At 44.5% G+C, this 12909-nt stretch overlaps 1 protein-coding gene across 2 annotated transcripts in view; it reads left to right on the top strand.

The window, feature by feature from the left end:
- Positions 1–7359, top strand: part of slc8a4b (solute carrier family 8 member 4b) — a 79472-nt gene extending 72113 nt beyond the window's left edge. The window contains exons 13-17 of one of the 2 annotated variants that reach the window (XM_076034136.1): positions 362–486; positions 1226–1261; positions 1862–1961; positions 2238–2510; positions 6878–7359. In XM_076034136.1, the coding sequence (XP_075890251.1) occupies positions 362–486; positions 1226–1261; positions 1862–1961; positions 2238–2510; positions 6878–7257 (914 nt within the window). In that variant the 3' untranslated portion in view covers positions 7258–7359. The remainder of the gene's footprint in view (positions 1–361; positions 487–1225; positions 1262–1861; positions 1962–2237; positions 2511–6877) is intronic. The other variant, XM_076034137.1, reaches the window with a different exon arrangement.
- The last annotated feature ends 5550 nt before the right edge of the window (positions 7360–12909 follow it).

Below are 12909 nucleotides of genomic sequence, written 5' to 3' on the forward strand. Positions count from 1 at the left end.
GAAGTGTTTCACGGCCGATTGCACACATTCTTAAAACTCCAGCATAATCTGTGAAAGCAATTCACGCCGCTCTGGCCAAGGTTCTGACTAATCGAATGTCTTTCCGCGGACAGGATTAGATTCCAAATGTTACGTATTAACATAATCAACATGAGACCTCACAGGAGATTCATGTTGCAGTCTGAGGAACAAAAAAAGCTACGGCGTCTAACAGGAACAATGCCATTGAAAAGTGATGATATTTTAAAACGTCTTTGCTAAATGATGCACGTTTTGTTTTGTTGAATTTAATACAATACATTTTTTTCTAAAAATTTGGAGGTATGGAAGGAGTTGTAATGTGGCGTGCGTGTGCTCCCAGGTGACTCCAATGAGAACAAGCCATTGGTGGGTGCAGAGGAGGAGGAGGTGGCCAAGATGGGCTGCCCCAGCCTGGGCGAACATCAACAGCTGGAGGTGGTCATAGAGGAGTCCTATGAGTTTAAGGTGAGTTTGCGCAAACATCAACAACATCATCGAGTTTGCATCTGCATGTGAAAACGCCGGACAGGAATATCCCGCAGGTGGTCTCCAGTGTGAGACCGAGTGGGTGTGCGAACCGCTGAGGAACCAGCAGTCCGGCTGCCTCGGTGCCAGCTGCGTCATCCGCTGACGCGATAGCGGAGCAAAATGCAAATGTGATGTAAAATGATTTAAAGTGAGTGTCAGTTGTTCCAGCTCAGAAAATGAATTATTCATTTTTATAGGACGTAATGGAGTCTTTAATGAGACGCTTGTTGTTTCGACGCAGACAACAAATCATTTATTTAAAGTGAGCTGTCAGCGCGTTTCAGTACAAAATTCAGACGAAAAGGCTAAGAAAAAGATGTGGGTGGATCATTTGCCGAGAAAATTGGAAAATCGCGTTGACTTTGTCGTGTTTATATTTTGTTGTTTCTTTTCCACGATGTCACATCCCAGTGGTTTGTGATTAACATGTTTTTTTTGCACATAAATTCATATTTCTTATGTGCAGCCCAAGCAGAAATTAGAGATTTTTGGTGCCACTGGTCAAGTTATTATCTTTCTCGTTTTTTCTAAATGATTTAATTTATTTATTTTAATGAAGTTATCAGTCACACTTTTTACACCATTTACCATTTCATTCCATTCATTTGTCCCGTGTGCCATTGTGTGTGTGTGTGTGTGTGTGTGTGTATGTGTGTGTGTGTGTGTGTGTGTGCAGATGGCAGTACATGAGCTTATCTGGCTGTCCAACAAGGTTATCCATCTTTTTTGACTCCAATTAGCCTGTGCATGCTAAGCTAATTCATTCCATCATCTTCAGCACGGTACCATCTGCACCCCAGTTTGGAAGTAATATATCTTATTTTCTGTTTTTCTATTGTCTTCCACCTATGAAGCAATGAATAATTAAGGGGGTTTTATCTTCATTAAATTCTGTCTGCTGGTGTGCTGCCCCCGTCGCCGCTCAAACTATTTTGCATCATCTTTTATTCTAACTCTCTTTCCTCCCGCATCCTTTGTTGCTTTTAACAAAAAAACTAGAGCGCTTGCTGTCTTTTTTCCTAACTTTCTCTGGGAGCCTCACAGCCAGTTTCATCGTATTAATTAGTAAAAGTTTTGCAGAGATTGCCATTGTTAAGAAATCCTTCCTTTTCAAATGTGCCTTTGCTAAACGAAAGCATTTGCTCCGTTCTGTCTACCTTAACACACTTGTGGGTCGTGTCTCTCCTGGTCTGCCTGGTGGCCTGGGTGTGTGTGCTCTTGCTTCTTGTGTTTTTTTTTTTTTTTTTTTGCTTTTTGTTGTTTTTTTGTGGGGTTTGTGTGCTTATGTGTGTGGGTTTTTGTATGCATGCAGAGCACTGTAGATAAGCTGATCAAGAAGACAAACCTGGCCTTAGTGGTGGGAAGCAGCAGCTGGAGGGAGCAGTTTGTCAATGCCGTGACTGTTAGTGCAGGTAACACACACACAAACAACACAACAAACACAAATACACACACAACTTTAATTGCTTTTGGGTTTTTTTTTTTATTGTTTATTGTAATTACAAAAGCACTATGGAGACGGTGGCAGCAGGTGCTTGCCTCACTGAATGGCCTGCGCATAGAAATGGAGGATTTGTGTCTGATAAATAGGTGGAAAACATCTCTGTCTTTACCTGGGTGTGAACAGCAGAGCGAACCGTCTCCGACCTTGAGTGAGTTTTGTTCTCTCACCTTTGTGCCTCCCAAAGGGGACGACGACGAAGAGGAGAGCGGCGAGGAGCGCCTGCCGTCCTGCTTCGACTACATCATGCACTTCCTCACCGTGTTCTGGAAGGTTCTGTTCGCCTTCGTGCCGCCCACCGAGTACTGGAACGGCTGGGCCTGCTTCATCGTGTCCATATCGCTGATCGGCGTCCTGACGGCGGTGACCGGCGACCTGGCGTCGCACTTTGGCTGCACGATAGGGCTGAAGGACTCGGTGACGGCTGTGGTGTTTGTGGCCCTGGGGACGTCAGTGCCAGGTGAGGACTCGATGAGGGCCCCATGTTGTCATCATGAATTCTCCCTCAGGCTGCTTTAATGCTGCCTAAGCTTCAGCATTCTCAGTTTTATTACAATTCAGTGGTCCGGTTTAGAATTCAAACAGCCCTCAAAGTCAGAACCTTGTCAGTCAACCCTGAGCTTACTCTATTTTCTAGGGCTGCAACGACACTGATACCAGTATCAGATATCGGTACTGATACTGGGGTCTTGTACTCGTAAAATACGTGCCGATACCATGACACGATACTATTTTACGGCAGCACAAAGTTTTCGTGAATTGTGCAACTCTGGGAGAGAGGAGTCATGTCAGTGGTGTGTGTGTGTGTGTGTGTGTGTGTGCGTGTGTGTGTGCGCACACACACAGAAAGAGAGAGAGAGAGAAATGAACAATTTTGGACTCAGCTTTTTTGTTTATGTGTGGCAATGCCATGTTTAAAACACTTTTGTTCAATGTCAGTATTTGACAGTTTTGTTAATTTGTTGTACTGCCGTAAAATACTTGTGACAGGCACTCATGATAATGAATGTTGTGCAAATAACAGTAATATCTGTGGGGAAAAAAATCCAAGTAATTCCATAATGTGTAATGGCTTTACAAAGTACTCTGTATCAGTATCGGTGAGTACTAAAAAGCAAGCGCTCTTACTTTACTTGTTCTGTAAAAAGAGTAGTATTGGTGCATCCCTACTATGTACCATGGCTTCACCCGCTACCAACACTGTGTAAAGACTGTGCAGGGCAGCATTTATTAGCCGGTTTGTGTCGTTAAAGCTGCGAGGGTTGCACGACGTCGAGCCGTGCATTTGTTTGTTGTTTTGGCTAACGGTGCTAACAACAGCGGCCTTATCTGTTTTTGCCTTTCTGACTCAGCCATTCCTGGCTTAGAGTGCCAACCTCTGAGGGAAATGGAACGCACCAATAGAAAACAACTTTGCAATCTCATTTCAATCAGCAGCGACTTCGGGACGCGGTCTGGAAAATCAAAATGAAACGATAAAATGTTCGTTCCCACCACGGCCTGAGCTTGTCACTGCCGGGAAGGTTTCCACTCACTTCCCTCCGTCGTCCCACTTGTCAGCTCTTTTATTGTTGCCCTGCTTTATGATTTAAAGAAGCAACTCTTTTTGCCACTATTCCAGTCGGTGATTTTGATGGCTTGCGGTAAGGTTTTCTTTTGGAAAGTGGTTCAACCACTATGGAAAAAAGTGAATGAATATCCAATCAAAATAAAAGTTTGATTGGATTTTCATTGGATAACGAAGGAGGGTGTGGCCTGGATTTTGCCACTTTTCGCTGTTTTATCCCGCTGGGAATCTTCTTTCCTACCTCCTCCTTCTTTCCCACCTCACTTATCTCTTACACTTGCTCTTATGCTCCGTCCTGGTTGATTTATTATTCAGGCTGTGTGCTATCTCACCTCTCCTTCCCCTGCTCCCCATCCTCCTGTTATTGCTTGTTATGTTTTCACTACTGTACCATCCATCACTCTGACCCGAGGATCTGCGTCGACTGCTGGTGAAAATGCATTTGGCTCTGATGAAGTGATGGAACTCCCACTGCTTATCATGAACCTGCACCTGAACCTGAGTGTGTGTGTGTGTGTGTGTGTGTGTGTGTGTTAAAACTTTAGTTAGATACTCTCTGACTTTCAACTGTCACAGAAGCGTGTCGTCTTTTTTACAGACGAGACAAACTACAAACTAGACAGTTTCACACAGCATCTTAAGTTTAGCACCATGAACATGAATATTGAATCAAATTCAGCTGATGAAAAGATGCCATGATATGAGTATGTACTGTACAAACTCTGTGTTTTGGGCAGGCAATCTAAGAACCATCTGATCATGTCAATAGTTGGCGTAGTGAAGACCAACAAAAGTAATGGACATTAACTGATGTCAAAATGGCATAAACACAATAACTTCCCCGGAGCAGCTTCTGATGTATCAATGTGAGCACCATGCTACCGCTGCAGGCTGTTGCTAAAAGCTAGGTCAGAAGGTTTTTAAGTACTCTTTAGTATACTCTTTCAGTGTGTCAAGGTTTAGTAGCATCCAATAATTAAACAATATTAAAGTTAATCCCTGTCTCCTGATGTCCCAATTTATCCCATTGCTCATGTAAAATGATGTGACTACATCCAGGTTCAGGGCAGCAGTGTGTCCATCTCTTCAAATGAGCCAGTAATGCATATTCATATGATTTCTTACTTGGTCAGAGACGTTGGTGTTTTTCTTCCTGTCTGCCGCATAACTATTTAACAAGTGTGAGTCTTACTTATAGTTACGCGGCCCCGTGAAGGTAGAAATAAAAACAACTTTGTGTCTGACAAAATGAGAAATTGTATGAATAAACATTGTATAAACACAATGAACCTGCTTGTCATTCACAAATGAAAGTGCCACAGTCATTTACTTTAGTTTAAGTCACTGAAAACATGGTCATGTATATCATCTTATGGCCCATTAATGCCACTAGCATTAATAGTGGCATCAGTACGGTGTGTAACTACTGTCCCTCATCCCATCACCAGCCTTCCACACATGATGGGATGTGGATTTGAACATTATTTGCTGACATTTCAATGAGACTTGGAGTTTAATCTTGCCAGCATTTCCAAAAATAGAAATAAGCCAAGACAGGCGTGCGCCAACTGCCAGCTGTTTGCCCACCGCCCGCCTCCTCGGGGTCCGTTCCTCCTCTGAGCTCCTCACCCAGATTCCCTTGACACGTCCCGAGCTGTGGTGCACACCACCAGCATGGAGCCATGTTAAGCTCGCAGTACCCACTGAAGTGTGGAGATCGAGATCAGGATGAAGTCAAGTTAAACGTATAGTTTGTAAAATTCTGCCATCTAGTGGTCCAATTCTTGATTGCAGCTCTCATTCGCTCGCACTCCCTCTCCCTAGCTTGCCAGTGAACTACGTTGGCTTGTGCACACAAAGCTGGATACCTTGCCCACCTTCTTCTTCGCTGGTTTATTTGAGGATGCATTCACACTAAATACGAGCCATGCTGTCAGGCAGCTGGATTGTCCACACCAGGTGCAAGACGGCAGCTAACTGGGAGCAAGACGCTTGCTCTATGTATATTTTTACATACAGAATCAGCCCAAAATAATGTATACACACATCAGGAATAGAAAAACGTGCGTAAATATTTAATTTGCATAAGTGCTTCTATCAAATTACGATAAAACTGTGTGCTGTTGTACTATGTTTTCCCAATAGATGGCATTACCCAGTAAGCAGTAGTTCTAAAGGTAGCTTGTATTAAATCTCGTGATGTCTTAAAGCAGATCTAGGTAACTTGAGCTTGCTACGACAATAATGTTGTAGCAAACGTTCAACACTTTTATTACTTCGTCTTTCATCGAGGTTACTTATTGGGTTCCATTCTGTCATTTTATAATCTTATGTATTTGTCATAGTAGTATGTAAGACCGCCTCTAAATAAACGTGTGACGTTGCCATATAGTGGTTCGTCCGGCGTGTCGCGTCGCGCTTGAAAGTCACGCAGTGCAGTTACAGCCGGCACAACCCCCCTCTCGCTGCCGAGGCGGCACCTTTGATCCTATTGATCGTTTATCCACCGCTTTACTGAGTTTGGAATCATAATTTTATGGTCAAAAAGTTACCTAGAGCTGCTTTAATAAGGTTGGTATTGAAATATTTATGCAAGTTTTTCTTTTCCTAATGTGTGCACATTGTTTTGTATATAAGTATACTGTATATGAGAACCTACCCAAGGGTAGGAAAACCAAATTACTTTTATTGTAATGCGAGGATGCAAGGTATATTAAGCTTTTACCAAAATAAAAATCATAAATAAGGCCAAATTTTACACACTGGACCTTTCAAAATACACAGAAAAAATCTCAGCACACCCAGAGGAACAGGTGCGGAGGAGGAGGGCGCCACCCAGAATTCATCCGCAATCAAACAGAAGCTGTTCAGCTCCCTGTCTCTTTTCATTAACACAATGGGCTTAAAAGATTTTGACAATTGGTATTTTCTCCGTTATATATCATGTTTTGTCCCTTTGATGTACTAACCATCATCCTTTTCAAATACTTGCACGTTATGAAAGCCTCCGGAATATAGGATGATGAATTGTAGTAATTATTAGCAAGTGCTATCTTACCTGACAGGTGAGGCCAATCAGCAAAAGTAAAATTGCACAGGCCCCAATAGTGCAACAAGAGGAGCTAGTCAGATTATGTAACATGTGCCTGTTTTATTATGTCTAAGCATGAACTTAAAGAGAACAGAATCAGAAAAAAAGAAACATTTCACCAGCAGCAGTCACCCAACAAGCCTGATTCTCCCTCTGCCCTCCCGCTCAGACACCTTCGCCAGCAAGGTGGCTGCCATCCAGGACCAGTACGCCGACGCCTCCATCGGCAACGTCACCGGCTCCAACGCCGTCAACGTCTTCTTGGGCATCGGCGTGGCGTGGACCATCGCCGCCGTGGTCTGGCGCTCCAAGGGGAAGCCCTTCAAGGTGGACCCGGGAAACCTGGCCTTCTCCGTCACCCTCTTCACCGCCCTGGCCGTGGTGTGCGTCAGTATGCTGCTCTACCGGCGGCGGGCGGCGGTGGCCGGCGGCGAGCTGGGCGGCCCGCGGACTTGCAAGGTGCTGACCTCGCTGCTCTTCGTCTCGCTGTGGCTCGTCTACATCCTGCTGGCGTCGCTGGAGGCCTACTGCCACCTGCCGTGGTTTTAGACCCGGTGGGGAGGGGAAGGGAAGGGAGAGGTGGGGTGGAGAGAGAGAGAGATAGTGAGAGAGAGAGAGAGAGAGAGAGAGAGAGAGAGAGAGAGAGAGAGAGAGACCTACTGCCAATACAGGAGAAAGAGAGAGAGAGAGAGAGAGAGAGAGAGAGAGAAAGGAAGGAGCATCAGATCCAGAGAATTTCCAGTGGGGTCGAGTCAGTGTTTATCCCAGCCAGAGAGAGTTGGCGATACGACCAGCGCGAGTCACATCCCCCTCCCGCATCAACCGGCGACATACATCACGGCCACTCAGTGAATGCAGAACAAGAGCTCTTTTATGACGTTCAGCCGACCTCCCGTCACGACGGCGGCGGCGCTGATGACGAGGGGGAGGACAATGATGAAAGGTAAAAGTTGAACCAGCAAGCGAAGAAGCTGCAGGCGAGAAACCCAGAAACAAAGATTCTGGCCCGTGATGACGGACAGAGTACAGGATGAAAGAGGAGACGGACGAATCAGCCAACTTTTCTCTCTCTCAGTCTCTCCACGGCCTTTGCTGTGCTCTTCACTTCTCCACCCCTCGCTCTCTTTCACTCACACACACACACACACACACACACACACACACACACACACACACGGATGCCCTCAGGTGACTTGGCAGTGGGGGAGGGGTGAGATAAAAACTGACAAGGTTTTTTTTTTTTTGGTCTCTGATCTTTTTTTTCCCTCCGTTCCTCCTCCTGGACTCACTGTGCGAAACAAAACACACATACATACATAGACACACGCACGCAACACACAGCGCCCCTCCCACCCACTCTACAACATCCCCCTGCCATCTAAGTGAGCCCCCCCCCCCCCCCCCCAATACACTACTACACCGATTGACTGCCTTCTGTTCAGCCTCACTTGGAAACATTACGCTCCCCTCCTGCCCAAGGTAATTTTTTTGAATCTAAACTTTCAATGGCGTCACGTGTTGATGTTGTAATACCATGCAATTGTAAAAAATAAATAAATAATAATAATAATAATAATACATTATAATAATCCTAGAGATAAATAAAAAAGTGAATGAAACGCAAGTCAAGACTGGAGATGAAAGAGATTTGGCCGTCGAGGAGGAGAAATCCTGCAGGACAAGAAGGAACCACAGAGAAGACATTCGCAGAGACGAGGTTTTTCTTTCACGCCATGAAAGACGAGAAATGCGCACTGCACGTTTTCTCAAACGAGGATGATGGATCTCACCACAGGGGGGCCACCATCGCAAATGGAGAGCTTACGACAGAGGCGAAAGCGACCAGCGTTCACCAGTGTTTCTAGTTGTACATGGAGAAAATATTCAACTTTTATCGATGTGTGTGAGAAAAAACAAACTCCTATTTAACGTCTGTGAAAGCCCTCGCGGCCCACCCGCCTGACCCCGGAGGAGGAATATCTCCCCCCCCTCCCTCCCCCCACCCCCGCCCCCGTGAAGACATTTCAAGGTGGGCAAACTGTGCCAGGCTGAGGGAGGAGCCGGTGGAAGAGAAAAGGCAGCTCAGAACTATCAGCCTGGCCGGTCCGCCTGCAAGACCAACATCAAACTGTTATCCAAAGATTTGATATTGTACAACGGCATCACAGAGTCACGAACGGAAGTTTCATGCAGCCCCCCCCCCCCCCCCCCCCCCCCCCGCACTGCTAGTTAACGTGCGCACTCACTGGTATTATTTACTGCAAAAAAGCTGTGCTGTTTATTGTTTTTGTCTCCGTGCAAAAAGGTTTCTTGACTTGAGCACGTTGTGAGGGTGAAAGTATGACAGAAACGCAGGATTATTTCGCCACCTGGTATTTAACTGAGAACTGGTTCCATCCAGTTTTCATTATATACGTGTTTAAACATCCGAGCCACCGATGGTGCTGGACTGAAGGGAGACGAGCAGGCGGCTCGTCAGCGCAAAGCGATTGAGTTTGTTCCCCTCGTTAAAGAAGACCATCCCTCCCTACACACCCACAGCCCCCCCGTCCCCCTTCCTCAAACTGCCCACATTGATGTTTGTAAACTTCAAAGAAAAGAAAAAAAAACCTCTCACAGAACTATAATTCAGCTTGTTTTAATCCTGAAAGGGGGGTAATGGGATGGAAAACAACAATTTACCTGCCCACCCTCTGGAATTACCTGCTGCTCTCAGCAGCACTGTGGAAACGCAGGCTCTTGCAGAGCTGTGGCTGCTTGGCTGCACACACACACTTGCCAGACGCAGCCCTGCTAAGGTCAAGCCGGGCCATTGATCAGCTGCGGGAAACGTCACAGTGATTATTTTTTTGAAAGACAAGAACATGGCTTTCAAGTCTTAAAGCAGATGAATCCAGCCTAAAGTTATTTTGGTTCTGCTTTGATGACATATATATATATATATTTTATTTTTTTTCTTCTGGCTGCAAACTTTAGCAAATACCATCATGGAAAAAACACAAACTCACATCAAAGTCTCTACCTCACAGAGGAGCTTGTGACTTTAGCTTCCACAAAGTCTTGTCAGTATAATGAATGCTTGCCAGGCTGTAATCCGCAATGTGGAATAACTGAGGTCATAACTCCTATTATGTATTCTTCAGGCCAGTTCTTCTGCCTGGATGGAATCGCTGCTTAAACACACGCTATTTCTAGAACATTTTCCTCATGCAAAGGTCGTTCCATTCAGTCCAACGCGCACGGGAATTTGCAGACACGTTAGCAGCACACCGAAGTTATTTGGTTTTCCACAAACTGTGTACTCCTGTAGTGTAGTCAACACCTAGTACTAACTAACTGATCAATGGTGCGTGGAATGATGGACACCCTCCGTGAAAGTCACATTGGTGGAAATGGCGTAATGTCGTTAGCATGCAAGCTAGTGTCAGCATCTGCTAACTAGCTCAAACTACGGCCGGGCTTAACGATAGCGTGATGTATGCTTTCTATGCTGTCTTCACTTTGAGTGCAAAATTGCATTAGTGCACTGTACAAAGAGTGTGTGTGCTACATTTGACTACACTCACGCTGGGACACAGCTGTCATGTACTGTACTGTAGGCTACTAGTGAAAACATAAAAAATTGAGTTGTTTTTTTCAGGGTACCACAACACAGGCAAATTTCCTGATTTACTCTGAACCACATACTATACATTGCAAGCAACATGACCGTGATATTTGTGTACAATAGTACAATGTGCAAGTTCAACTGTAAAATGCACAAGTCTCAACAAATACATTCCATCAGTATGTTAGTATGTTATGGATATATACTAGCAAAATCTTTATGCTTCTTCATGTAACTTCAGATTGGCTGACTGGCTATCGAAACTCTAAATTTGCGCTTTGGGAAAAAGAAAGAAAGGAATAACTTGATCTCAATGTTCACATTCCAGATTACAGCTGGAGAACAGTACTGACGTGCTCTTTGAAATGTGTGTCAGTGAGCCAAAGCGTCCACATCTGTTTTAGCTTGATGCACATGGTGCACTGTCTGAAAACACTGGGGAGGAGGAGTAAATCCCCCTCACCCTGCTTCCCCCGTCGCCCACACCGACTAGATCATCGGAAGCCTGTTGACCAGAACATGAACAGCATGTTGGCATGGACTCCTGGCCGCCGCTGATGCCAGACCAGCTTTCTGGGCCAAACTGTGTTTCTCAATGACTTAAGGCCCCAAAAATAGTTTCCACTTTAAATGTGAGTGGGCTGTATGAAAGTGCTGCTGATGCCGTGGCAGAAATAATAAAACAGGGTCTGATTTAGTAGTAGGCTTTTGTAAAGGTTGATGCCTCTGAGTGTGTCTGCAGAGTCCGTGCATGCTTTCTACGTGAGCGAAGGAATGCAACCATATTTTTAGGCTCTCGCCTGTTGCTTAGCGACCGTCCCTCTAAAAGCTGTCGCCCCCATCACTGTCACTGTTGCATCTGAGTGCGTGTGTGTGTGTGTTTGTGGCATTGCGTTAGCGTGTCACTCTTTTGATGTTTTTTTTTTCTCCTCCGTGTTTGCTTGCTCTCAATTTTGTGCATTCATTCATATTTTTTCCTCGCCAGGCGGCTGGAATTCAACATGCGCTTCTTAGCATCTGTGATTTTTTTTTTTAACTCCCCCGACCCCCTTTTGTGTGCATGTGTGTCATTCTGCATGCTTAGTTGTGCCTTTGCGTGAGTGAGACCACGATGTGCGTGTGTGTGTGTGTGTGTGTGTGTGTGTGTGTGTGTGTGTGTGTGTGTGTGTGTGTGTGTGTGTGTGCCTGTGTTGACATTCTGAATCACTAGTAAGGGCTCGCCCTGTGTGTCCCTGGCAATGGCCCGTACACTACATTATTGGATGATGCCAACCTTAGTAACCCCTCCAAGACGCCTGTGCGAAATCCCAACTGTGCCCCTTGTATTTTTTCTGTACAGCGCACATGAGAAAGATAGAAACAAGGGGAATTAATGAGGCAATGAAACACACACACACATGCATGCATGTGTGCAAAGACTCACACTGTGACCATTTGTGCTAGGGTTGAGGTTTACAATGTGTAAATCAGATATATATCAATTCAATGGCAGAAAACATCGCTCCCATCTTAGGTTGCATCATGCGATTTAGTAGTGTTCGCCTAAGAGGCTTCCACCAGAATTATGCTCTTATTTTTTTTAAATCCTCCTTTATTTTGAAGTTTTACCCACCACCACCAACACCATCACCCCAAAATCGACCCAGAAATGGCAAGTTTTGTCAGTACAAACTTATGATCTCCAGAAAATGCTGAGGCAACTATTGAGATGTAACGTTGCCAAATCCTAAACCTAAAAAAAGCATAGTGTGTGTGTGTGTGTGCATGCATGCATGTGTGTACACCTGTATATGAGTAAAAGAGCTCCATGTTTGTGTTAATTATCCACAATTTATTGTTCCAAACCGCGTCCAACCATCAGCTCTGCTCTCCTTACATTTCTATATATACATATATATATATATATATTCTATCACTTTATATGTTAAATTTATTTATGCATCGTGCAGCCCTATTTATGAGGTCACAAAGTGCTTTTGATACAAACATATTTTCTTTTTTCCATGTATTTTAATATTGTTATTTAAATGTGATTGGCATTTGTTTACATTGTTTTGTGTTGTTTCTGTGATTTGTTTTATTTAAAGAAAAAGCCCATCAGAGAGTAGATCAAATTAGCATAAGGTAAAATATATGACTCTTATCCTTCTAACTGTGTGTGTGTGTGTGTGTGTGCGCGTGTGTGTGCGTGTGCAAGAGCGTGCATCTCTCCATGTCATTCCGTCCATGAGTGTGCCGATGCATGACTTAAACTCATTCTGAATACAGTGTTGATGTTGGAAATGTTGTAGTAGAGAGTTCAATTTTTCATTTGAAAACGCCGAAAAATGACGTGACAAACGATGTAGATGTTTTAACGAAGACCAAACTTTTTCTCTTCTCTCTCTTTTTCTCAAAGACGAAATAAAACCTGACCGGCTAATGTTCAGAAGTGTGTCTGTGTCTTTTGCACCGACGGAGAGGAAGCCTTGACTCAATTAATGTTGAGAATAATCCTGAAAATGAAGACGCTAATTTCACTTGAAGCTTTGCAATCAACTAATGCACTGCAGTGTGTAATCATATTTGGATCGAACCCTTGTTCCCCCCGGATC

This window comes from Nelusetta ayraudi, unplaced genomic scaffold, assembly GCF_046127955.1.
Source record: "Nelusetta ayraudi isolate G7.1 ecotype Tasmania unplaced genomic scaffold, CSIRO-AGI_Nayr_v1 ptg000042l, whole genome shotgun sequence".
In the NCBI taxonomy this organism is placed as follows: domain Eukaryota; kingdom Metazoa; phylum Chordata; class Actinopteri; order Tetraodontiformes; family Monacanthidae; genus Nelusetta; species Nelusetta ayraudi.